Source organism: Stenella coeruleoalba (genome assembly GCF_951394435.1).
Source record: "Stenella coeruleoalba genome assembly, chromosome: 1".
In the NCBI taxonomy this organism is placed as follows: domain Eukaryota; kingdom Metazoa; phylum Chordata; class Mammalia; order Artiodactyla; family Delphinidae; genus Stenella; species Stenella coeruleoalba.
Window position 1 is genome coordinate 148,053,825 of NC_137169.1, and position 27,629 is coordinate 148,081,453.

The 27,629-nt window shown below is 38.0% G+C and overlaps 1 protein-coding gene across 1 annotated transcript in view; it reads left to right on the forward strand.

Moving 5' to 3' along the window:
* The window catches only part of LOC307176109 (kinesin-like protein KIF28P), an 85,540-nt gene that overhangs the window by 1,981 nt on the left and 55,930 nt on the right, over positions 1-27,629 (forward strand). The window contains 2 exon segments of the mRNA XM_079901916.1: positions 14,708-14,902; positions 25,354-25,557. Coding sequence (XP_079758042.1) covers positions 14,708-14,902; positions 25,354-25,557 — 399 coding nt within the window.

Genomic DNA, 27,629 nt, shown 5'->3' on the forward strand with positions numbered 1-27,629 from the left:
TATGCTTAACAAGACAAACTTTTAATAGTAGCTGCTATAGTTATTTTCACCATAGTATCAATATCTCTTAAATGGTTTTATTGAAATTATAATTTATATTCTATACATTTAACTCAATTTACAGTGTATAATTCAATTATTTTTAATATATTCACAGATACATGCAACCATCACCATGGTCAGATTTATTGATAGAACATATTTAGCACCTCAAAAAAGAATGTACTTTTTTTTTTTTTTGAGGAAATTGTTCAGGGTCTAACACAAAGACTAAAACAAATAAAAAACAAAAGATAATGCAGGTAGCAAACAAAAATCATTATCATAGTTAACATTGTCAGATAAGAGAAGATACTGAATCTATGACCCAGAAATAGAACGCTAGGAACAAACTTAATCAGAGAACAAAAGTGAATTCCTACATATTTCTTTTTTTTCATTTTATTTTATTTTGATTACCAAAGCAAAGACATTGATAAAGCAAATACAATCTGCAATAATGAATACATCTGCAATAGATGCTAAATATCATTAAATTATATAATTTAGACAGTAAATATGGTCTATTTTTGCTTCTTTCCAATAGAATACATTTGATCACATTTTTTTTTTATACAGCAGGTTCTTAGTCATCAATTTTATACACATCAGTGTATGCATGTCAGTCGCAATCACCCAATTCAGCACACCACCACCACCACCACCCACCGCTTTTCCCCCTTGGTGTCCATACATTTGTTCTCTGCATCTGTGTCTCATCTGTACCATTTTTCTAGGTTCCACATATATGCGTTAATATACGATATTTGTTTTTCTCTTTCTGACTTCCTTCACTCTGTATGACAGTCTCTAGATCCATCCATGTCTCAACAAATGACCCAATTTCATTCCTTTTTATGGCTGATTAATATTCCATTGTATACATGTACCACATCTTCTTTATCCATTCGTCTGTCGATGGGCATTTAGGTTGCTTCCATGACCTGGCTATTGTAAATAACGCTACAGTGAACATTGGGATACATGTGTCGTTTTGAATTACGGTTTTCTCTGGGTATATGCCCAGTAGTGAGATTGCTGGATCATATGGTAATTCTATTTGTAGCTTTTTAAGGAACCTCCATACTGTTCTCCATAGTGGCTGTATAAATTTACATTCCATTAACAGTGCAAGAGGGTTCCATTTTCTCCACACCCTCTCCAGCATTTGTTGTTTGTAGATTTTCTAATGATGCCCATTCTAACCGTTGTGAGGTGATACCTCATTGTAGTTTTGATTTGCATTTCTCTAATAATTAGTGTTGTTAAGCAGCTTTTCATGTGCCTCTTGGCCATCTGTATGTCTTCTTTGGAGAAATGTCTATTTAGGCCTTCTGTCCATTTTTGGATTGAGTTGTTTGTTTTTTTAATATCGAGCTGCATGAGCTGTTTATATATTTTGGAGATTAATCCTTTGTCAGGTGTTTCATTTGCAAATATTTTCTCCCATTCTGAGGGTTTTCTTCTTGTTTATGGTTTCTTTTGCTAGCAAAAGCTCTTAAGTTTAATTAGGTCTCATTTATTTATTTTTGTTTTTATTCCCATTACTCTAGGAGATGGATCAAAAAAGATCTTGCTGTGATTTATGTCAAAGTGTTCTTCCTATGTTTTCCTCTAAGAGTTTTACAGTGTCTGGTCTTACATTTAGGTCTCTAATCCATTTTGAGTTCATTTTTGTGTATTGTGTTACGGAGTGTTCTAATTTCATTCTTTTACATGTCGCTGTCCAGTTTTCCCAGCACCACTTATTGAAGAGGCTGTCTTTTCTCCATTGTATATCCTTGCCTCCTTTTTCATAGATTAGTTGACCATAGGTGCGTTGGTTTACCTCTGGGCTTTCTACCTTGTTCCATTGATCTGTGTTTCTGTTTTTGTGCCAGTACCATATTGTCTTGATTACTGTAGCTTTGTAGTATAGTCTGAAGTCAGGGAGTCTGATTCCACCAGCTCCGTTTTTTTTCCCTCAAGACTGCTTTGGCTATTTGGGGGTCTTCTGTGTCTCCATAGAAATTTTAAGAGTTTTTGTTATAGTTCCATAAAAAATGCCACTGGTAATTTGATACGCATTGCATTGAATCTGTAGATTGCTTTAGGTAGTACAGTCGTTTTCACAATATTAATTCTTCCAATCCAAGAACATAGTATATCTCTCCATCTGTTGGTATTATCTTTAATTTCTTTCATCAGTGTCTTATAGTTTTCTGCATACAGGTCTTTTGTCTCCCTGGGTAGGTTTATTCCTAGGTATTTTATTCTGTTGGTTGCAGTGGTAAATGGGATTGTTTCCTTAATTTCTCTTTCTGATCTTTCGTTGTTAGTGTATAGGAATGCAAGAGATTTCTGTGCATTAATTTTGTATCCTGCAACTTTACCAAATTCATTGATTAGCTCTAGTAGTTTTCTGGTAGCATCTTTAGGATGCTCTATGTATAGTATCATGTCATCTGTAAACAGTGACAGTTTTACTTCTTCTTTTCCAATTTGTATTCCTTCTATTTCTTTTTCTTCTCTGATTGCCAAGGCTAGGACTTCCAAAACTATGTTGAGTAATAGCGGTGAGAGTGGACATCCTTGTCTTTTTCCTGATCTTAGAGGAAATGCTTTCAGCTTTTCACCATTGAGAATGATGTTTGCTGTGGGATTGTCGTATATGGCCTTTATTATGTTGTGGTACGTTCCCTCTATGCCCACTTTCTGGAGAGTTTTTATCATAAATTGGTGTTGAATTTAGTCAAAAGCTTTTTCTGCATCTATTGAGATGATCGTATGGTTTTTCTTCTTCAATTTGTTAATATGGTGTATCACATTGATTGATTTGCATATATTTAAGAATCCTTGCATCCCTGGGATAAATCCCACTTGATCATGGTGTATGATCCTTTTAATGTATTGTTGGATTCTGTTTGCTAGTATTCTGTTGAGAATTTTTGCATCTATACTCATCAGTGATATTGGTCTCTACCTTTCTTTTTTTGTAGTATCTTTGTCTAGTTTTGGTATCAGGGTGATGGTGGCCTCATAGAATGAGTTTGGGAGTGTTCCTTCCTCTGCCAGTTTTTGGAAGAGTTTGAGAAGGATGAATGTTACCTTTTCTCTAAATGTTTGAAAGAATTCAGAGTTTGAGAAGGATGGGTGTTAGCTCTTCTCTAAATGTTTGATAGAATTCATCTGTGAAGCCATCTGGTCCTGGACTATTGTTTGTTGGAAGATTTTTAATCACAGTTTCAATTTCATTACTTGTGATTGGTCTGTTCATATTTTCTATTTCTTCTCGGTTCAGCCTTGGAAGGTTATACCTTTCTAAGAATTTGTTTATTTCTTCCAGGTTGTCCATTTTATTGGCATAGAGTTTCTTGTAGTAGTCTCTTAGGATGCTTTGTATTTCTGCGGTGTCTGTTGTAACTTCTCCTTTTTCATTTCTAACTTTACAGATTTGAGTCCTCTCCCTCATTTTCTGGATGAGTCTGGCTAATGGTGTATCAATTTTGTTTATCTTCTCAAAGAACAAGCTTTTAGTTTTATTGATCTCTGCTATTGTTTTCTTTGTTTCTATTTCATTTATTTCTGTTCTGATCATTAGGATTTCTTGCCTTCTGCTAACTTTGCGTTTTGTTTGTCCTCTTTCTGTAGTTCTTTTAGGTTTAAGGTTAGATTATTTATTTGAGATTTTGCTTGTTTCTTGAGGTAGGCTTGTATAGCTATAAACTTCCCTCTTAGAACTGCTTTTGCTATATCCCATAAGTTTTGGATTGTCGTGTTTTCATTGTCATTTGTCTCTAGGTATTTTTTGACTTCCTCTTTGATTTCTTCAGTGATCTCTTGGTTATTTAGTAACGTAGTGTTTAGCCTCCATGTGTTTGTGTTTTTTACGTTTTTCCCCCTGTAATTCATTTCTAATCTCATAGCATTGTGATCAGAAAAGATGCTTGATATGATTTCAATTTTCTTAAATTAACTGAGGCTCGATTTGTGACCCAAGATGTGATCTATCCTGGAGAATGTTCCGTGCGCACTTGAGAAAAAAGTGTAATATGCTGTTTTTGGATGGAATGTCCTATAAACATCAATTAAATCTATCTGGTCTATTGTGTCATTTAAAGCTTCTGCTTCCTTATTTATTTTCATTTTGGATGATCTGTCCATTTGGTGTAAGTGAGGTGTTAAAGTCTCCCACTGTTATTGTGTTACTGTCAATTTTCTCTTTTACAGCTGTTAGCAGTTGCCTTATGTATTGAGGTGCTCCTATGTTTGGTGCACATATATATATTTATAATTGTTATATCTTCTTCTGGGATTGATCCCTTATCATTATATAGTGTCCTTCCTTGTCTCTTGTAACATTCTTTAAAGTCTATTTTATCTGATATGAGTATAGCTACTCCAGGTTTCTTTTGATTTCCATTTGCATGGAATATCTTTTTCCATCCCCTCACTTTCAGTCTGTATGTGTCCCTAGGTCTGAAGTGGGTCTGTTGTGGACAGCATATGTAAGGGTCTTGTTTTTGTATCCATTCAGCAAGCCTGTGTCTCTTGGTTGGAGCATTTAGTACATTCACGTTTAAGGTAATTATCGAAATGTATGTTCCTATGACCATTTTCTTAATTGTTTTGAGTTTGTTTTTGTAGGTCCTTTTCTTCTCTTCTGTTTCCCAGTTAGAGAAGTTCCTTTAGCATTTTTTGTAGAGCTAGTTTGGTGGTGCTGAATTCTCTTAGCTTTTGCTTGTCTGTAAAGCTTTGATTTCTCCATTGAATCTGAATGAGATCCTTGCCAGGTATAGTAATCTTGGCTGTATGTTCTTCCCTTTCATCACTTTAAGTATATCATGCCACTCCCTTCTGGCCTGTAGAGTTTCTGCTGAGAAATCAGCTGTTAACCTTATGGGAGTTCCCTTGTATGTTATTTGTCATTTTTCCCTTGCTGCTTTCAATAATTTTTCTTTGTCTTTAATTTTTGCCAATTTGATTACCATGTGTCTCCGTGTGTTTCTCCTTGGTTTTATCCTGTATGGGACTTGCTGCGCTTCCTGGACTTGGGTGGCTATTTCCTTTGCCGTGTTAGGGAAGTTTTTGACTATAATCTCTTGAAATATTTTCTCGGGCCCTTTCTCTCTGTCTTCTCCTTCTGGGACCCCTATAATCCGAATGTTGTTGCATTTAATGTTGTCCCAGAGGTCTCTTTGGCTGTCTTTATTTCTTTTCATTCTTTTTTCTTTATTCTATTCTGTGGCAGTGAATTCCACCATTCTGTCTTCCTGGTCACTTATCCGTTCTTCTGCCTCTGTTATTCTGCTATTGATTCCTTCTAGTGTAGTTTTCATTTCAGTTATTGTATTGTTCATCTCTGTTTGTTTGTTCTTTAATTCTTCTAGGTCTTTATTAACATTTCTTGCATCCTCTTGATCTTTGCCTCCATTGTTTTTCCAGGGTCCTGGATCACCTTCACTATCATTATTCTGAATTCTTTTTCTGGAAGGTTGCCTATCTCCACTTCATTTAGTTGTTTTTCTGTGGTTTTATCTTGCTCCTTCATCTGATACATAGCCCTCTGCCTTTTCATCTTGTCTATCTTTCTGTGAATGTGTTTTTTGTTCCACAGGCTGCAGGATTGTAGTTCTTCTTGCTTCTGCTGTCTGCCCTCTGGTGGATGAGGTTATCTAAGAGGCTTGTGCAGGTTTCCTGATGGGAGGGACTGGTGGTAGGTAGAGCTGACTGTTTCTCTGGTGGGCAGAGCTCAGTAAAACTTTAATCCACTTGACTGCTGATGGGTGGGGCTGAGTTCCCTCCCTGTTGGTTGCTTCGCCTGAGGCAACCCAACACTGGGTCCTACCTGGGCTCTTTGAGGGAGCTAATGGCAGATTGTGGGCGGGCTCATGCCAAGGAGTACTTCCCAGAACTTCTGCTGCCAGTGTCCTTGTCCCCATGGTGAGCCACAGCCACCCCCCACCTCTGCAGGAGACCCTCCAACACTAGGAGGTAGGTCTGGTTCAGTCTCCCCTGGTTTCACTGCTCTGTCCCCTGGGTCCCGATGCGCACACTACTTTGTGTGTGCCCTCCAAGAGTGGAATCTCTGTTTCCCCCAGTCCTGTCGAAGTCCTGCAGTCAAATCCCAGTAGCCTTCAAAGTCTGATTCTCTAGGAATTCCTCCTCCCATTGTCAGACCCCCAGGTTGGGAACCTGACATGGGGTTCAGAACCTTCACTCCAGTGCGTGGACTTCTGTGGTATAAGTGGTCTTCAGTCTGTGAGTCACCCACCCAGCACTTATGGGATTTGATTTTGCTGTGATTGTGCCCCTCATACCGTCTCATTGTGGCTTCTCCTTTGTCTTTGGATGTGGGGTGCCTTTTTTGGTGAGTTCCAGTGTCTTCCTGTCGATGATTGTCCAGCATCTAGTTGTGATTCTGGTGTTCTCACAAGAGGGAGTGAGAGCTCGTCCTTCTACTCAGCCATCTTGGTTTCAGGCCCAGGATGTCTGTACTCTTTAGCTATCATCCTTATTCCCCCAGTCCTAAACAACCATTAAACTAATCCCTGCTTCTGCATATTTCCCTGGTCTGTACAATTTGTATAAATGGAATTATATAGTCTTTTATGACTGCCTTCTTTCACTCAGCATAATGTGTTCCAGGTTTATCCATGTTGTAGCATATGTCAAAAATTCATTTCTTTATGGCTGGATAATCCATTGTATGGATATACCACATTTTGTTCATCCATTCCTCAGCTATTTGGTGTCAGGGTTGTTTCCACCTGTTAGCTATTATGAATCATGTTGCTATAAACATTTGTTTACAAGTTTTTGTGTGGACACGTTTTCATTTGGTTATATACCTATGCATGGAACTGCTGAGTCATACAGTAACTCTATGTTATCATTTGAGGAATTGCCAGACTTTTCCAAAGCAGATGCACCATTTTATATTACTACTAGCAGTGTATGAAGGTTCCAGTTTCTCTAATTCAGGCTAACACTTGTATCTTACTTCATTATAGCCATTATAGTTGGTGTGAAGTGGTATCTCATGGTTTTTCAGGTAGACTGCCTGTTTCCTCTTCATTTGTTAGGTCTGGTGGGTTTTCATCTTGCTCCTTCATCTGCTGTGTGTTTTTCTGTCTTCTCATTTTGCTTATCTTACTGTGTTTGGGGTCTCCTTTCTGCAGGCTGCAGGTTCGTAGATCCCGTTGTTTTTGGTGTCTGTCCCCAGTGGCTAAGGTTGGTTCAGTGGGTTGTGCAGGCTTCCTGGTGGAGGGGACTAGTGCCTGTGTTCTGGTGGATGAGGTTGGGTATTGTCTTTCTGGTGGGCAGGTCCACGTCTGGTGGTGTGTTTTGGGGTGTCTGTGGACTTATTATGATTTTAGGCAGCCTCTCTGCTAATGGGTGGGGTTGTGTTCCTGTCTTGCTAGTTGTTTGGCATAGGATGTCCAGCACTGTAGCTTGCTGGTCATTGAGTGAAGCTGGGTGTTGGTATTGAGATGGAGATCTCTGGGAGACTTTTGCCATTTGATATTACTCGGAACTGGGAGGTCTCTTTTGGACGGGTGTCCTGAAGTTGGCTCTCCCACCTCAGAGGCACAGCACTGCCTCCTGGCTGCAGCACCAAGAGCCTTTCGTCCACACGGCTCAGAATAAAAGGGAGAAAAAGTAGAAAGAAAGAATTAGTAGAAGTAGAAAGAAAGAAAGAAAGAAAGAAAGAGAGAAAGAAAGGAGGGAGGGAGGGAGGGAAGGAGGAAGGAAGGAAGGAAGGAGGGAAGGAAGGAAAAATGAAAGAAAAGATAAAGTAAAATAAAGTAAGATAAAATATAATAGAGTTATTAAAATAAAAAAAATAATTATTAAGGGAAAAAAAAAAAACGGACGGATAGAACCGTAGGACAAATGGTGGAAGCAAAGCTATACAGACAGAATCTCACACAGAAGCATACACATACACACTCACAAAAAGAGGAAAAGGGGAAAAAATAATCTATCTTGCTCTCAAAGTCCACCTCCTCAATTTGGGATGACTCGTTGTCTCTTCATGTATTCCACAGCTGCAGGGTACATCAAGTTGATTGTGGAGATTTAATCCGTTGCTCCTGAGGCTGCTGGGGGAGATTTCCCTTTCTCTTTGTTCTCACAGCTCCCAGGTGCTCAGCTTTGGATTTGGCCCCGCCTCTGCGTGTAGGTCGCCCGAGGGCGTGTGTTCTTCGCTCAGACAGGACGGGGTTAAAGGAGCTGTTGATTCGGGGACTCTGGCTCACTCAGGCCGGGGGGAAGGAGGGGCACGGAGTGCGGGGCGAGCCTGCGGCGGCAAAGGCCAGCATGGCATTGCACCAGCCTGAGGCGCGCCGTGCATTCTCCCGGGGAAGTTGTCCCTGGATTCCGGGACCCTGGCGGTGGCGGGCTGCACAGGCTCCCCGGAAGGGAGGTGTGGAGAGTGACCTGTGCTCGCACACAGGCTTCTTGGTGGCGGCAGCAGCAGCCTTAGCGTCTCATGCCCGTCTCTGGGGTCCGCGCTTTTAGCCGCGGCTCGCGCCCATCTCTGGAGCTCCTTTAAGCAGCGCTCTTAATCCCCTCTCCTCGCGCACCAGGAAACAAAGAGGTAAGAAAAAGTCTCTTGCCTCTTCGGCAGCTCCAGACTTTTCCCCGGACTCCCTCCTGGCCAGCCGTGGCGCACTGACCCCTTCAGGCTGTGTTCACGCCGCCAACCCCAGTCCTCTCCCGGCGCTCCGACCGAAGCCCAAGCCTCGGCTCCCAGCCCCCGCCCGCCCCGGCGGGTGAGCCGACAAGCCTCTCGGCTGGTGAGTGCCGGTCGGCCCCGATCCTCTGTGCGGGAATCTCTCCGCTTTGCCCTCCGCACCCCTGTTGCTGTGCTCTCCTCCGCGGCTCCGAAGCTTCCCCCTCTGCCTCCTGCAGTCTCCGCCCGCGAAGGGGCTTCTAGTGTGTGGACACTTTTCCTCCTTCACAGCTCCCTCCCACTGGTGCAGGTCCCGTCCCTATCCTTTTGTCTCTATTTTCTTCTTTTGCCCTACCCAGGTACGTGGGGGGTTTCTTGCCTTTTGGGAGGTCTGAGGTCTTCTGCCAGCGTTCAGTAGGTGTTCTGTAGGAGTTGTTCCACGTGTAGATGTATTTCTGGCATATCTGTGAGGAGGAAGGTGATCTCCGCGTCTTACTCTTCCGCCATCTTCCCGGAAGCCTTCCGTATCTCATGGTTTTGATGTGCATTTTCCTGATGACTAATGATGTCATGCATCTTTTCATGTACTATTGCCTATTAGTATAACTCCCTTGGGAAAATGTCTGTGCAGATCCTTTGCTCATTTTTATATTGGATTATCTTTTTATATTGAACTGTTCTTTATATACTCTAATACAATTTCTTACTAGATATATGATTTGCAAATCTCCCAAAGGGTCATCTTTTCATCCTTTGAAACACAAAAGTTTTTAATTTTGAAGTCCATTTTTTTAAATTGTGCTTTTGAGGTTATATCTCTCTCTGCCCAATCCAATGTCATGAAGATTTATGTTTTCTTTTTTAGTTTTAGCTCTTATATTTAGGGCTTTGGTCCATTTTGAGTTGATTTTTATATATGATGTGAGGTAAGGATCCAAGTTCATTCTTTTGCATGTGGCCATTGAGTTCTCCCAGCACCATTCCTTCTAAAAGCTATTCTTTCTCCATTTTGGCAGCCTTGTTGAAAATCAGTTGATCACAGATGTTTGGGTTTATATCTGGATTCTCCACTTCATTACATTAGTCTGTATGTGTGTATGTGCCAGTACCACACACACTTGATCACTGTTGGTTGTACTGAATTGTGAAGTTGGTGTGAATCCTACTTTTTTCTTCTTTTTAAAGATTGTTTTGGCTATTCTGGATGCCTGGCAGTAACATGTGAATTTTACAATCAGCTTGTCAATTTCTACAACGAAGTCAGGTGGGATTCTGAAAGAGATGGCATTGGATGTACATCAATTTGGGGAGCGTTATCTTAATAATGCCAAGTCTTTTGATCTATAAAATGGGGTGTTTTTCTAATTTTTAGAAACAATGTTTCTAAATTCCCACAATGTTTTGTAGTATTCAGAATATATGTTTTGTACTACTTTTCTTAACCTTATTCTTAAAGATTTTATTCCTTTTGGTAGTATTAGAAATGAAATTTTCTTAATTTCCTTTTCAGATTGTTTAAAGTGTAGAGAAATAGTTGATTATTGTATATTGATTTTACATCCTGCAAACTTACTGAACTCATTCTAATAGTTTTTAGTGGATTCCTTAGGATTTTCTAAGCTCACGTCATCTGCAAAGAGCAATCATTTTACTTCTTCCTTTCCTATCTTGATGCCTTTTGTTTCTTTTTCCTGCCTAATTGCCCTGGCTGGAACCTCCAATACAATATTGAATAGTAATGTCAAGAGTAGAAATCCTTGTCTTCGTCCTGATCTTAGGGGTAATAGTCAGTCTTCACTATTAAGTGTGATATTAGTCATGGGTTTTCATGGATGCCCCTTATGAGATTGAAGGAGTTCCATTCTATTCCTGATTTGTTGAGTGTTTTTTATCATGAAAGGGTGTTGGATTTTGTCAAATGCATTTTCTACATCTTGAGATGTGTGATTTTTTTGTTTTATTCTATTGATATGTATTACATTAATCATTATTTTAAAGTGTACCCAAGATTTGTTTTACTCAGGTATAGTAAGGTGACAGATTTAGTGACAACTGCCTTATAATTCTCAAGAGAAAGGAGCATTCCATGCAGCCACATGGGGAAGTATCAAAGTTGGTCAGAAGGCTGGAGAAAAGAATGCATGGGGCTTCCCTGGTGGCGCAGTGGTTGAGAGTCCGCCTGCCGATGCAGGGGACACGGGTTCGTGCCCCGGTCCAGGAAGATCCCACATGCCGCGGAGCGGCTGGGCCCATGAGCCATGGCCGCTGAGGCTGCGCATCCAGAGCCTGTGCTCCGCAACGGGAGAGGCCACAACAGTGAGAGGCCCGCGTACCGCAAAAAAAAAAAAAAAAAAAAAAAAATAGAATGCATGGCCCACAGCCTTATGGTCGTTTCCACAGGAAGGAATGGGCAAGGCATGGTAGGCAAGTTTGAGCAATCTTAGGATTGGACAGTTTGAGTCGTTTCCATGCGTGCAGCCTACTTTTCAGGTACCTGGCCCTGGGGTGATGTAAGGTGAGGAAAATATTGGTTTGGCATGTGAGTTAGATAAAGGAGGTGTTTGGGATGTGGACTTTGGATTGGTTGGTTTGCATGAAAGGTAAGTTTTTTGCTATCTCTACAAATTCATTAGCCCTGGGAGGGACAATCTCTCCAGGCCCCAGGGATGTCAAAGTTCATAAATATAGAAAATAAAAAACATGATCAATAGAATCACTTTCAGATATTAAACCAACCTTGTATCCCTAGGATAAATCTCATTTTGTTACGGTGTATAATTCTTTTTATATGTTACTGGATTCACGTTGGTAATCATTTGTCGGGGATTCTTGTGTCCATATTTATAAGAGATATTGGTCTTAGTTTTATTTTCTTGTGATGTCTTTATCTGGATTTGGTATCAGGGTAATACTGGCTTCATAAAAATAAGTTGGGGGATATTCCCTGTTCTATATTTTGGAAGAGTTTATGAAGAATTGGTATTAATTCTGTAAATGTTTGATAGAATTAAGCAGTCAAGCCATTTCTTCATGAGTAGTTTTACTTGTTGTGTTTTTACTACCATCTCTTCATTTGTTATAGGTCTATTCAGATGATTGTCTATTTCTTCTTGAGTCTGTTTCAGTAGTTTGTGTCTAAGAATTTGTCCATTTCATCTAAATTATCTAATGTAATCAATTGTTTATACTATTCCTTTATAATCCTTCCTTTAGTTCTTTAATCTGGTTTCCTTTATTTCTGTGAATATATTTATAATTGTTACTTTAAGTATTTTTCTGATAACTCCAGCATCTGGTTACTTCTGTTGCCTGCTTTTTTTCCAATGTGTAGGTCTTACTTTCCTATTTCTTTGCATGCCTCACAGTTTTTTAGGGAAACTGGACATTTTAGATAATATATTGTAACAAGTCTGGGTACTGGTCCTCCTGCCCCTCTGTAGCTTGTTATTGTTATTTGCTTGTTTATTTGTTTAGTGATTGGCTGCATTATTTTAGTTAAGTCTTATCTTCCACCAGGTTCTAGGTACTTTTGCTGTAAACTTCTTTGCCACAAACATTTTCACCACATAACTAGTTGGCCGTAGGGTAATTTTGCCATAAAAAAATAAAATAATGAAAAAGAAAAGAGGGACATTAAAAGACTATTTCTAAATACAAAATATTTGATTGCATTTAAGTTATGTGTAGATTCTTAGCAATACTGCACAAATAACTGATTTTATTTTGTGGCTTGTACGTAAAGCACTTATCTTTGAAGTCTTTCATTTATAGTATCATGCTTTTTTGTTTGTTTGTTTGTTTGCTTGTTGATTAGTCTTCTCATTTGGCATTGAACTTTTTTCTTTTTCACTAAAATTTCTTCCTTCATAAGAGAGGTATCAGCTCCAAACACTAGGATACGTATTTGTAACTGAGCTTTGGTGTGTTGTGAAAGCTTCTACACTGTTGTTGGTTCTTGGCATATTGTCACATGTCCCTTGATGGGTGTTCCAAAGTTCTCTGGGAAATGTTGCAACTCTGTGCCTTTGAGGCCCTCAGCTTCTTTCTTCTCTAACGTAGTGTGTTTCAAAATAAGAAAACAGGGACTTTCCTGGTGACACAGTGGTTAAGACTACACACTCCCAATTCAGGGGGCCTGGGTTTGATCCCTGGTCAGGGAACTAGATCCCACATGCATGCCGCAACTAAGAGTTCGCATGCCACAACTAAGGTCCCACCACCACAACTAAGGAGCCAACAAGCCACAACTAAGGAGCCCACCTGCCACAACTAAGACCCGGAGCAACCAAATAATTTTTTTTTTTTTAAAAAGAGAAAATCAAAACCTAAAAAGGTGGGGGGAGCACAAACATTTTTTTAAATACCTTATTAAAAAAATAAGAAAACAACTCTTGGAGCAAATAAATCATCGTCACTGTCAGTTAAAGCCTTCAGTAACGTGGATAACAGGAAGAAGTGCTAATGCATTTAAACGAATTGAAAGCAAACTGTTAACCAGTTAATTTTATCTGGCATGGCAGAATTGCTTTATGGCCAGTTAGTTATGCACCAAAAATGTTTGTGGTGAAAATGTGTGCAGCAAATATGTTTATGGCAAAGAAGCTTAATGGTGAAAATACCAAACACGCCCCCCAACCCCTACTTTTTTTGTTGCTCCTCAAGATGACACAGCTTTGGGTATGCCCTGGTTACCCTGGGGTGGTAACAGTTTTTGTAGGGCTCCCTTTCCCTCTTGTCCACACCAAGCTGCAAACTCCACTGATTGCTGATTGATTGCTGTGTTGTTTTCAACAATGAATTGGGCATAAATTGCTCTACTAACTAATTCAATCAAATTCTGGTTCTTTTGAAAAGTTTAACTTCTGAGATCAGTGTTTGATATTTTTTTCAGTGTCCAGGTGGGTTCCTCCCCTGTAAACTAGAGGGCCTGTACTTTAACCTGTTTCTTGAATCTCCCAATTGCCTTTCATCACAGCCGCCTCTGTTCTTAAGAGTGCCCCTAGGGTTGAACTTCTCTAAGGGGGCAAATGAAGTCAGTTCCTTTGGGAAGAGATTAGGTGCTATCTGCCCAGGCAAGATCTCTAAACCAGGGCTGTGGATTTGTGGGTGCGGACAACAGCAAACTACTCTGTATGACACCCCTGCTCTAGAAGCCCAGCACTTGGTGAATGCGGAACAGCAGCCTGTGACCCTCACAGCTTGTCTCTTTTGGTATAGAACCACTACCTCAGGGACCAGGGTAAGGGTTATCAGCACCCCAGTATTCTCAGCATGCTGCAACCGAAGTAGAGTCTCCGTTCCATGAGTGGAAACTGGGTAGAAGAAGGAACTCTCATCTCTCACCTATACTTTCCTACACTTAGCCTCAGTCACAGGTAGATGGGGGCAGGGTGGGAAATGCTGATATTCTCCTCCTAGGAATAAATCCCTCCTACTGGGGTCTGGGGAGAAAGGGAACCCTGAGTTCTTAGCTCCAGCAATCTGAAGTCATCTCTGCTTTGCTGAGCTGGCAATGGAGAGGGAAGGAATAGTCTTGCTTAAACAACACAAATTCTCCTTTCTTACCAAATTTTGATAGAGTTTATTGAATAGATCTTTCTTCATTGGCTGTTTGCTTTTAGAACCATTTCCAGAGGCTTTAAATTTTTTCATTTTCATTTTTTTCTTTAATAATTTTCACCAGTTTTGCTGGGGGATGGGACAGTGGAGCTTCTTACATTGTCATGTTGGAAATGGATCTCTGATGCTATTGTTTATGCTATTAGTATAGCTGAGTGTTAGATATGCTATTCTCAGAAATTTAATATGACTAGAGACAAGCCTTTTAAAATTTCTGAGGCAGTATAAGAGAAACTGTTGTCATAATAGCTGCTAAGAATAACATAATTAGAGAACAAAATGAATAAATGATAAGTTATTGGCTTAATTTCTTACTAGATGTAAAGACCTGCAAAACAATCAGATGACAGAAAAACTGTAATGATTGACTCTGAATCTGTAATTTGACTACAGAGAGAGAAGAATTCTGGGAGCAAATGTGTGATTTCCATGCATTCCAGGACCACTACCATTATACAAGACCCTAAGAATCCAGAACATATGAAGACATTTACTTTTGACCTGGCATACTGGTCTCACAATGGATTTCAAAAGGATAAGGATGGTGTGTTTATTTCAGCTAATCCTAGCAGTAAATTTGCAGGCCAGGTAAATTGCTTTAAAACAACTTCAATGGTAGTTTTTTTTTTTTTAATAAAGTGTTGACAATATACCGGTACAATTATTTTTATGCAAGCATATTACAATGTATGCTTCCATATGAAAGTTTGGTTTTAAATTTATTCCTTTTCATGTTCAATATGAGGTCCAAAAGTGTAGCTATTGCCTAAATATTTAGACACTCAAGTCAGTTATTTTCCAATGTACTGACATATTTTGAAAAAGGAATGTCAAGTCAATTATATTTCCTTCTCTGAGATGAGCAAAATTGCACAGCACTCAGCATTTGAGAACTTTGGTTTATTGAGCATTTATCATATGCCATGCACTATTCTGCCTTAAAGTTGCTCACAATTTGCTGTAGGGAGACAGGCAAAAAAGTGCATTCACACGTTACAGTTTCTGTGATAAAAAATATTTATGGGATACAACAGGGTTCAAAGGAAAAATGGTCATTTCAATCTGGACAGAGCTCATTAAGCTTCTTGAATCTGTGGGTTTGTAATTTCCATCAAATTTTGAAAAAATTTCAAACAAAATTTCTCCAAGTATTTTTGGTCTCTTCTATTCCTTCTGTGACTCTAGTTACATGTATGCTTGAGATTGTCCCATAAGTCACTGAGGTTCTTTTTTTTTTTTTTTTTGGCTTTCTTTTCTTTTTTTTAACATATTTATTGGAGTATAATTGCTTTACAATGGTATGTTAGTTTCTGCTTTATAACAAAGTGAATCAGTTATACATATACATATGTTCCCATAGCTCTTCCCTCTTGCGTCTCCCTCCCTCCCACCCTCCCTATCCCACCCTTCTAGGTGGTCACAAACCGCCGAGCTGATCTCCCTGTGCTATGCGGCTGCTTCCCACTAGCTAGCTATTTTACGTTTGGTAGTGTATATATGTCCATGCCACTCTCTCCCTTTGTCACAGCTTACCTCTCTCCCTCCCATATCCTCAAGTCCATTCTCTAATAGGTCTGTGTCTTTATTCCCGTCTTGCCCCTAGGTTCTTCATGACCTTTTTTTTTTTCCCTTAGATTCCATATATATGTGTTAACATATGGTGTTTGTTTTTCTCTTTCTGACTTACTTCAGTCTGTATGACAGACTCTAGGTCCATCCACCTCACTACAAATAACTCAATTTCATTTCTTTTTATGGCTGAGTAATATTCCATTGTATATATGTGCCACATCTTCTTTATCCATTCATCTGTTGATGGACACCTAGGTTGCTTCCGTGTCCTGGCTATTGTAAATAGAGCTGCAATGAACATTTGGCGCATGTCTCTTTTTAAATTATGGTTTTCTCAGGGTATATGCCCAGTAGTGGGATTGCTGGGTCGTATGGTAGTTCTATTTGTAGTTTTTTAAGGAACCTCCATACTGTTCTCCATAGTGGCTGTATCAATTTACATTCCCACCAACAGTGCAAGAGGGTTCCCTTTTCTCCACACCCTCTGGTCACTGAGGTTCTGTTCACTTCCTCCCAACCTTTTCTCTCTGTTCTTCTTGTTTGCATACTCATCTTTAAAAATTCAGCCCAAATATTATAGCCTTTGTTAAACCACCCCAAAAAATACTCTCTGTCAAGTAGTTCTAACTTCACAAATGCACTGAAAGGATTTAAAGGATCTCCTGGGAATGCACTTTGAGAGCCACTGCCCTAGAGCAATGAATAAAAAATCAAGCAACAAAAATATAACTAATGAGTCAAGTGTGGGGAAATGGAATTATGAAACAAACTCAAAGTGTGGCAGGAAAAGAGGGAGAGAAAAAAACAAAGAGGAGATAAGACAAATAGAATACAAATAACAAGATGGTAGATTTAATGCCAACCATTGATTATTTTATCAAATGTAAATAAACACACCAATTAAATGGTACAGATGATCAGATTTGGTAGGAAAAGCTGGATCCAACTACATCTGTTTACATAAACCCAATTTAAATATAAATAAAAAGATATCCATGTAAACACTAATAGAAAGAAAACTGCAGACGCTATATTTATGTCACACAAAGTAGACTTCAGAACAAGGAATATTTCATAATGATAAAGTAATCAGTTCACTAAGAAGACATACTATCCTAAATGGGTATGTACCTAATAACAGAACTTCAAAGTACATGAAACAGAAACTGATAGAAATTGAAGGAGAAATAGACAAACCTACAGTTGTGATTGGTGACTTCATCACTCCTCTCTGAGTAACAGAACAAATAACCCCAAATCAATAATATTATAGAAGACCAGAACAATATTGTCAACCTAATTGACAATTATAGAACAATTCTGCTACCCCCATTCAACCACAGCACTACACACTTTTTTTGAGTGAACATGGAACTTTCTTTATGATAGATCATATTCTGGATCATTAAACTAGTCTCAATAAATGTAAGACAACTGAAATCATACAAATTACATTCTCTGACCACAATGAAATTAAACTAGAAAGAAATGACAGAAAGGTATTAGGAAACTCCTCAGATATTTAAAAAATAGCAGATTTCTAAACAATCCATAGGTCAGGGAATAAACCATAAGGGAAATTAGTAAATATTTTGAACTGAATGAAAATCAAAACATCAAAATTTGTGGGATGCAGCTAAAGCAGGGCTTAGAGGAAATTTTATAGCATTAAATGATTATATTAGAGAAGAACAATCTTAAATCAACAGTCTAGGCTTCCACCTAAGAATTTAGAAAAAGAAGAGTATAGACAAAGCAAAAGAGGAAGAAATAAGAACGATTAACTTAAGACAGTAAAATAATAGAGAAAAATCAATTAAAAGCTGGTTCTTTGAAAATAACAATAAAATTGATAAACCTGTAGCCAAATTGATCATCAAGGAAAAAAAGATACAAAGTACCAAGATGAGAAATGAAAGAGAGATGTTACTGCAAATCTTACAGACATTAAAAAAATAATAAGAGAATATTATGAACAACTTAATGCTGATAAATTTAAAAACATAGATGAAATGGACACAGTCTACTGAAGTTCACACAAAAAGAAATAGATAACTCAGGTAGCTCTATATCTATTAAAGAAATTGAATTTATAGTTAAACTTCTCCCCTCAAGAACTAAGCCCAGATGACTTTTCTGTGAACTCAACTAAAGGAAGAAATAATGAGAATTATGAAAAAAAAATCTTGTAGATGATAGAAGGACCATTCATTTTTTGAGGCAAATATTACACCAAAACCAGCCAAATACTACAAAAACACTACAGATCAATACCCTTCATAAACATAGACACAAACATTGTTAACAAAACTTTAGCAAATAGAATCCAACAGTATCCTTTTTAAAATACATCGTTGTCAAGTGGGACTTCTTTTCCTGGGAATGTGATCAGATGCAGAAAAAGCAATTGACAAAACTCAACACCCAATCATGATAAAACTCTCAGCAAACTTAAAATCGGAGGGAGCCTCCTAGAAATAGAACTTCCTTCGGTACATAGGTAACATAACATTTGATGTGAAACAATGAATATGTTGCCCCTAAGAATGGGGACAAGGCAAAGAGGTCCAATCTCATCATTTCTATACAACATCTACTGCAGGCCCTAGCCAGGGCAGTTAAGTCAATTAATAGGAAGTGAATGATATGCAGATTGAAAATGAAGAAGTAAAACAATTTGCAGAAAACATAATTATCTATGCAAAAAACCCTAAGGAATCTACCCAAAAAGGGAAGAAAAAGCTATTACAGTGAATAAGTGTGTTTAGCAAGGTCAATATACAAAAATTGATAGTATCTCTCTATTCTAGCAGTGAACAATTGGAAATTAAGATTTTAAAATATTTACAATAACATCAAAAGCACAAAATACGTGCAAAATCTGTACACTATGAAACATTACTGAAAGGAAGACTTAAATGAATCAAAAGACTCAACATTATTAAGAAGTCAAATTGATCAATAGATTGAAAGAAATCAAAATGCCAGCAGTAATTTTTTGTAGAAATTGATACATTGTTTCAATAGTTTACATGGAATTGTAAAGGACTGACAATAGCCAAAATTATTTTGAAAGAGAATAAAGTTGAAGAACTTACACTCACTATAGATAGCCCTACAGTAATCAAGACATTGTGGTATTGGCTAAAAGACAGATATAACAGATCAATGGAACAGAATACAGTGTCCAGAGACAGATCATCATATATCATCGATTTTTTTTTACAAAGGAGCTGTAATAGGTTGAATAGTCTCCCCAAATTTATGTCCACCCAAAGACTCAAAATGTGACCTTATTTGGAAACAGGATATTTGCAGATGTAATTAGTTAAGATGAGGCCATCCTGGATTAAAGTAAGCCACAAATCCAGTTCTTTTAAGAGGGAAATTTTGACACACAGATACACAGGGAGAATACCATGTGACAATGGGGACAGAGATTGGAGTGATGGAGCTATAAGCCAAGGAATGCCAAAAACTGCTGGGAGCAACCAGAAGCCAGGAAGAGGCAAGGAAGGATTGTTTCCTACAGCATTCAGAGAGAGCATGGCATTGCCAATACCTTGATCTTGGACTTGTAGCCTCCATAACTGTGAGAGAATAAATTTCTGTTGTTTTTAGTCACTCAGTTTGTGGTAATTTGTTATGGAAGCCCAAGCAAACTAATACAGGTGACAACGTTCTTCAAAACTAAAGTCTTTGAACAAATGGTGCTGGAGATATAGGATATCCATATGGAAAAATATGAACTTTGATACTTTCCTCACACCACATACAAAATGAACTCAAAATAGATTGTAGACCTAACTTTTAGAGGTAAAATTATAAAGCCTCTAAAAGAAAGGATAGGAGAAAATTGTAGTGATCTTGATTTGGCAAAGAGTCTTAGATAGGACACAGATCATGAAAGAAAATATTTGATAAATGAGACCCATTAAAAACACATTTTGCTCTTTGAGAGATACCAATAAGAACATGAAAAGGTAAGCCATAATGAAAGGAAATATTTGCAAAATATATATATGATAAAGTACCCAAAATATATAATGAATTCTTACAACTTAAGGGAAAAAAAGGAAGAAAAGTCAATTTTTTAAAAATGGCAAGGAATTCCTTAGTGATCCAGTGCTTAGGACTCAATACTTTCACTGCTGAGGGCCTGGGTTCAATCCCTGGTCTGGGAACTAAGATCCCACAAGGCACACAGCATGGCCAAAATAAAAAGAAAATAGCAAAAAATTTGATCAGAGACCTCACCAACAGAGATATATAAATTACAACATATCCTAAAACCAATGAAAAAGTGTCCAACTTTATTAGTCATTAGGGAAATGCAAATTAATACCAAATGAGAGAATACTACACATACATGAGAAATGTCAAAAATTAAAAACAGTATCAAGTGTTAACATGCATGAATGGAACAACTGGAACTCTAATACAGTGCTATGGCCATGTAAAAGATTCAGTTATTTTGGAAAACAGTTTCTTTAAAATTTAAGTATACATTTAACATACAATCCAGCAATTCCAAGAGAAATAAAAATATATTTTCTCACAAACACCTATATACAAACGTCCTTAGCAACTTTATATGTAATAGTCCCAAACTGGAAACTCAAATATCCATCAACTTGTGAATGGATAATAAAATTATGATATATTTATAAAATAGAATACAATTCAGCAATAAAAGGAATTAATGATTATATGCAACAACATGGCTGAATCTCAAAGCATTGTAGTAGGTAAAAGAAGTCATATACAAAAGACTGCTCACTATACAATTCCACTTAAATGACAGTTCTAGAAAAAACAAAACTATAGTTACAGAAAGTAAATCATCAAGGGCTGAAAGTGAGAAGAAGGGCCTAAGTGCAAAGGGTCACAAGAGAACTTTTTAAAAACCCTGATTGTGGTGATTGTCACATGGCCAAATACATATGTCAAAACTTATGGAACTGTGTGCTTTAAACTGATGAATTTAGTGAATATTAATTTTATGTCAATAAAGAGTTTTTCCCAAGAAGAATAAAATACCAAGGAATAAATGTAGCCAAAGAGGTGAAAGACCTGTACACTGAAAACTATGACACTGATGAAAGAAATTGAAGAAGACACAAATAAATGGGAAAGATATTCTGTGCTCATGGCTTGGAATAACTAATATTGTTAAAATGTCCATACTATCCAAAGCAATCTACAGATTCAATGCAATCCCTATCAAAATTCCAATGGCATTTTTCAAAGAAATGAACAATCCTTAAATTTGTATGGAACCATAAGAGACCCTGAATAGTTAAAGCAATCTTGAGAAAGAAGAACAAAGCTGGAGGCATCACACATCTTGGTGTCAAACTATATTGCAAAGCTATAGTAATCAAAACAGCATGGTATTGGCATGAAAATGGACACATAGATCAACAGAGTAGAGAGCCCAGAAATAAACCCATGCATATATGGTCAATTAATTTACAACAAAGGAACCAAAAACATATATTGGGGAAAGGACAGTCTTTTCAATAAATGGTGTTGAGAAAACTGGACAGCTACATGCAAAAGAAGAATCCCATACCTTACACCACTTAAAAAAAATGGATTTAAGACTTGAATGTAAGACATGGAACCATAAAACTCCTAGAAGAGAACATAGAGGGTAAGCTCCTAGACCTCAGTCTTGGCAATGATAGTTTGGATTTTACACCAAAAACAAAAATAAATAAGTGGGAGTACCTCAACCAAAAAAACTTCTGTACATAAAGAAAACCATCAATGAAATGAAAAGGCAACTTACAGAAAAGGAGAAAATACTTACAAATCATATATTAATAAAAGGTTAATATCTAAAATATATAAAGAATTCATATAACTCAATAGCAAAAAGAAATCTGATTTTAAAATGGGCAGAGGAATTAAATGGACATTTTCCTCAAAGAAGGTATACAAACAGCCAACAGATACATGAAAATGTGCTCAACATCACTAATCATCAGGGAATGCAAATCAAAACCGCAATGTGGGGACTTCCTGGTGGCACAGTGGTTAAGAATCTGCCTGCCAATGCAGGGGACACGGGTTCAAGCCCTAGTTGGGGAAGATCCCACATGCCGCAGAGCAACTAAGCCATGCGCCACAACTACTGAGCCTGCGAGCCACAACTACTGAGCCCGTGTGCCACAACTACTGAGCCCATCTGCCACAACTACTGAAGCCTGTGTGCCTAGAGCCCGTGCTCCACAACAAGAGAAACCACCGCAATGAGAAGCCTGCACACCACAATGAAGAGTAGTCCCTGTTTGCCCCAACTAGAGAAAGCCTGTTCATAGCAACAAAGACCCAACACAGCCAAAAATAAATAAATAAATAAATTTTTAAAACACCACAACATGATATCACCTCACACCCGTTAGAATGGCCATCATCGAAAATGATAAGAGATAAGTGTTGGTGAGTGTGTGGAGAAAAGGGAACCCTTGTGCACTGTTGGTGGGAGTGTAAATTGGTGCAGACACTATGAAAGGCAGTATGGAGGTTCCCCTCAAAATTAAAAATGGAACTACCATGTGATCCAGCAATCCCACTTCTGAGTGTTTATCCAAAGAAAATGAAATCACTATCTTGATAAGATATCTGCACCCCCATATTCATTGCAGTATTATTTACAATAGTCAAGACATGGAAACAACCTAAGTGTTCACCGACAGATGAATGGATAAAGAAAATGTATATATACATATATATATATACATACATACACAATGGCATATTATTCAGCCATAAAAAGAAGGAAATCCTGCCATTTGCAACACATGGATGGACCTTGGGGCATTATGCCAAGTGAAATAAGTTGGACAGAAAAAGACAAATACTATATGATCTCACTTACATGTGGAATCTTTTTTAAAAATGAACTTTTAGATACCGAGAACAGATTGGTTGTTGCCAGAGGCAGGGGTTAATGTTGGGTGTCGAGTTTGAGGGGGGTGGGGGTGGGACATGGGTGAAGTGGGTGAAGGTCATCAAAAGCTACAGACTTCCAGTAAGGGAAATAAGTCCTGGGGATGTAATGTACAGCATGGTGATATACAGGCAGACCTCATTTTATTGTGCTTTGCTTTATTGTGCTTCGCAGATACAGTGTTGTTGTTGTGGTTTTTTTTCTTTTTCTTTTCTTTCTTTCTTTCTTTCTTTTTTAAACAAATTGAAGGTTAGTGGCAATCCTGTATCAAACAAGGCTTTTGATACCATTTTTCCAACATTGCTCACTCCGTGTCTCTGTGTCACATTTTGGTAACTCTCCCAATATTTCAAATTTATCTTTCTATTTCTCATGGTGATCTGTGCAGTGATCTTTGATGTTACTATTGCAAAAAGATTATGAAGGCTCAGGTGATGGTTAGCATTGTTGAGCAGTAAAATATTTCTAAATTATGATGTATACATTGTCTTTTTAGACATCATGCTACTGCACACTTAATAAATTACAGTATAGTGTAAACATAACTTTTATATGCATTGGGAAAAACGAAAACTTTTTGTGACTCACTTTATTGCATTATTTGCTTTATTGTGATGGTTTGGAACTGAACCCAGAGTATCTCTGAGGTATGCCTGTAGTTAACAATACAGTATTGTATATTTGAAAGTTGCTGAGAGAGTAGATCTTAAAATTTCTCATCACAAGAAAAAAAATTAGGGGAATTCCCCTGTGGTCCAGTGATTAGGACTCTGTGCTCTCACTGATGAGGGCCCGGGTTTGATCCCTGGTCGGGGAACTAAGATCCCACAAGCCACACCGCATGGCCAAAAAATAAACAAACAAACAAACAAAAACTCTGTGAACTAAATTTATTCTGGTAATCATTTCTCAATATATACATATATCAAATCATTATGCTGTACATTTGAAACTAGTATAATGTTATATGTCAATTCTATCTCAGTTTTTTAAAAGATAGTTTTAAAAGACTGCAAGAACTGTGTTGTAAAGAGACTTGATTAACTTTGTCAACAGCTTTCCCTCTCATCCTCCCTATCTTTTGTTGATCACCTATTAAGATACTGCAGAATTATAGTTTTACATACTGTAGTGTAGGAAAATGTTTCATGTAGTTGATTATAGGATGAAGAACAGGAAGAAACTAGAAATGTAGCTCTGTGACTTCTTGACTTACCTAATATGCAAATCACTGACACCCAAAAGAGATTTCAATGGAAAACTATACAGAAAACTCTACAGCTAACAAAATTTACAGAATGATTCTATTCTCTAAAATTTTGTTTATTTAATAAAATTCTATGTTGTTTGTTTGAAGTTTTCAATTCATAAAAATTGGCAATAAAAGCATTTCCCCCAAATCTCCAAATAGCACAGAGGAAAAAAAGATAGCAAAACCAGTTACTTTACTAGCTTGTGAGCACTCCTTAGGTTCAGCTCATAGCTCCTAAGGTAGAGTGGATATCTATTACATAAATACATTTTTCTGGTAAAAGTATGGTCTCAATGTTCTGAAAAACCACTGGCCGGATTCCACATTTTAAGCCTAGAGCTCCACTAACACTTACAGTGTAATACTTTTTATTCCTTTCTCATGAGAAATGAATAGTGTAAGAAAATTGGTTATTGCCTATTGTCCTTATAAAAATCACACTACGTTAGTATGTGCATCTTTCCCAGAAATAAAAATTATATAAATTACACAAATGTATATGTTGCAACAAATGGAGTGTATAATGCTTACTTACTATTTTATTGATATTAGAGAACAGAAAAGAATATGCACTTTGAAACAGCCTCAAATAAGAGAATTATTGCTGGCTATGACAATAACAGATAATATCTCTCATATTACAGATAACATAATAGATAATAATAGATAATCAGATGATAGATAATAAAAGCCAGACCACATCTTCTCTTTCAAGCAATTGTGGGCACAAGCATCTGTGTCTGCCACTTAAAAAAAAGGGTGCATATGTATATATGTGTGTTGGCTTCAGAACCACTAGGTCTTGTTAAAAACAAAAAAAGAAAGAAGGCTCAGCAGCAGCGAGTTAAAATTAGTGTAGGAATTTTGCGACATTGTTTGGATTAAAGAATACAGAGAAATCAGAAAACACTTTGACTGGTCTGTGTCCCTTGGTCCCTTGAAATTATTGTCTAATTGCTAAATTTTAAAGACCTAGCCCATGTTTTGTCAAGGCTATAAAATACTCAAATCCGTTACTGATGAATACTGGCTAGTTGAAGATACATGGTGATTTGTGGTGATCAGTGTTTTCCAAACTGACAAATCCCTTTTTGGTTGCCAGCTTTATTTCACTGGTTCTAAGACAGCATCTGAGTTATATTTCAAGTAAGTCATATGACACTAATTAAGGTGGAACTCACCAAAACCAGAATATTAGATTTTAAGAGTACTGTGAAAAGTCAGTGCTGAACTTGATGCCTGTGGTCTTCTTTCCAGAGAGATGTTTTCCACGATCTTGGCAGGGGAATTCTGGACAATGCCTGGCAAGGCTATAATACTACTCTCCTGGCTTATGGCCAAACTGGCTCTGGAAAAAGCTATTCCATGATTGGGTTTGGGGCAAACAAGGGTATCATTCCAAATGTGTGTGAAGAGCTATTTCAAGCAATTGAGAACCGGGAGAAAAATCAAGAATACCAGGTATGTATTATTCTAGAATCCCTTATTTAAGGAATTTTTTTTTCATTTTGGAAATTCTCTGCCCCCAATGAAAGTTATCGGCATCTCTATTTTAGGATAATGTTAATTATCCTAAAAGGATAGTCTTCAATAAATGGTGTTGGGAAAACTGGACAGCCATGTGCAAAAGAATGGAATTAGACCACTATATTACACCATACACAAAAATTTACTCAAAATGGATTAAAGACTTGAATGTAAATTTTGAAACCATAGATGTCCTAGAAGAAAACATAGGCAGTAACCTCAATGAAATCGGTCTTAGTGATGTTTCTGTGGCTCTGACTCCAAAAGCAAGGGAAAGAAAAGCAAAAATAAACAAATGGGACTAATAAAACAAAAAACCTTCTTCACAGAGAAGGAAACCATCATTAAAATGAAAAAGCAAATAAAAGAAATGAAACTGAGTTATTGGTAATGAGATGGATGGACCTAGAGTCTGCCATACAGAGTGAAGTAAGCCAGAAGAGAAAAACAAATACCATATGCTAACACATATATATGAAATCTAAAAAAAAAAAAAAAGGTCATGAAGAACCTAGGGGCAAGACAGGAATACAGACACAGACCTACTAGAGAATGGACTTGAAGATATGGGGAGGGGGAAGGGTAAGCTGTGACAAAGTGAGAGAGTGGCATGGACATATATAGACTCCCAAATGTAAAATAGATAGCTAGTGGGAAGCAGCCTCACAGCACAAGGAGATCAGCTCGGTGCTTTGTGATGACCTAGAGGGGTGGGATGGGGAGGATGGGAGGGAGGCTCAAGAGGGAGGGGTTATGGGGACATATGTATGCATATGGCTGATTCACTTTAGTGTACAACAGAAACTAACACAGTAGTGTGAAGAAATTATACTCCAATAAAGATTTATTTTTTAAAAATGAGGGCTACCCTGGTGGTGGAGTTGTTGAGAGTCCGCCTGCCGATGCAGGGGACGCAGGTTCGTGCCCCGGTCTGGGAAGATCCCACATGCCGCGGAGCGGCTGGGCCCGTGAGCCATGGTCGCTGAGCCTACGCGTCTGGAGCCTGTGCTCTGCAACGGGAGAGGCCACAACAGTGAGAGGCCCGTGTACCGCAAAAAAAAAAAAAAAAAAAAAGGGCAGAAGACCTGAAAAGGCACTTCCAAAGAAGATATACAGATGACCAACAGGGACATGAAAAGATGTTCACCGTCACTAATTATTAGGGAAAAGAAACTCAAAACCGCAATGAGATATTGTTACCAAAAGTGGGGTACAGCTGCTCACTGCTCAAAAGCCAACAAAGAGGCAAGTTTGGTGGAAAGGAAAGTTTGCTTTATATTTCAGAGCCTGGCAACCTGTCCAAAGGCTGACTGCCGCCAACAGTCAGTGGGCAAGAGCTTTTACAGGGAAAGGAGAGAGGGGGCTACATGTGGAAACAGTAGTGTCAGCTCTGACAGTCACCTTGAAATTGGTCGTGTGGTGATCTGATCAGCATCATCTTGATTGTTTTAAGTATGGTTAATCTTCAGTTCCAGGGTCGGCTTCCATTTTTTTGAGGCCAGTTCTCAGAATTGTGGCAGCTTTTGTCATGGCTACAGTCTGGTCATCATACAGTTAACTTCTTCCACCTTGTGGGGTTTTTAGTATCTATAAGACAGCTCAAAGGATATGGCTCAGAATATTATCTACATCCCTTGGAGAGGAACTAAATGTCTTTGACTATGCTTAATGACTAAATGATTATTTAGTCTTGTTGGACTGTTTTTTTTAAATTTAATATAATTTAATTTTTTTATACAGCGGGTTCTTATTAGTTATCCATTTTATACATATTAGTGTATATATGTCAAACCCAATCTCCCAGTTCATCCCACCACCACCCCCACTTCCCCCCCTTGGTGTCCATACATTTGTTCTCTACATCTGTGTCTCTATTTCTGCCTTGCAAACTGGTTCATCTGTACCATTTTTCTAGATTCCACATATATGTGTTAATATACGATATTTGTTTTTCTCTATTCGCCTTACTTCACTCTGTATGACAGTCTCTATGTTCATCCAAGTCT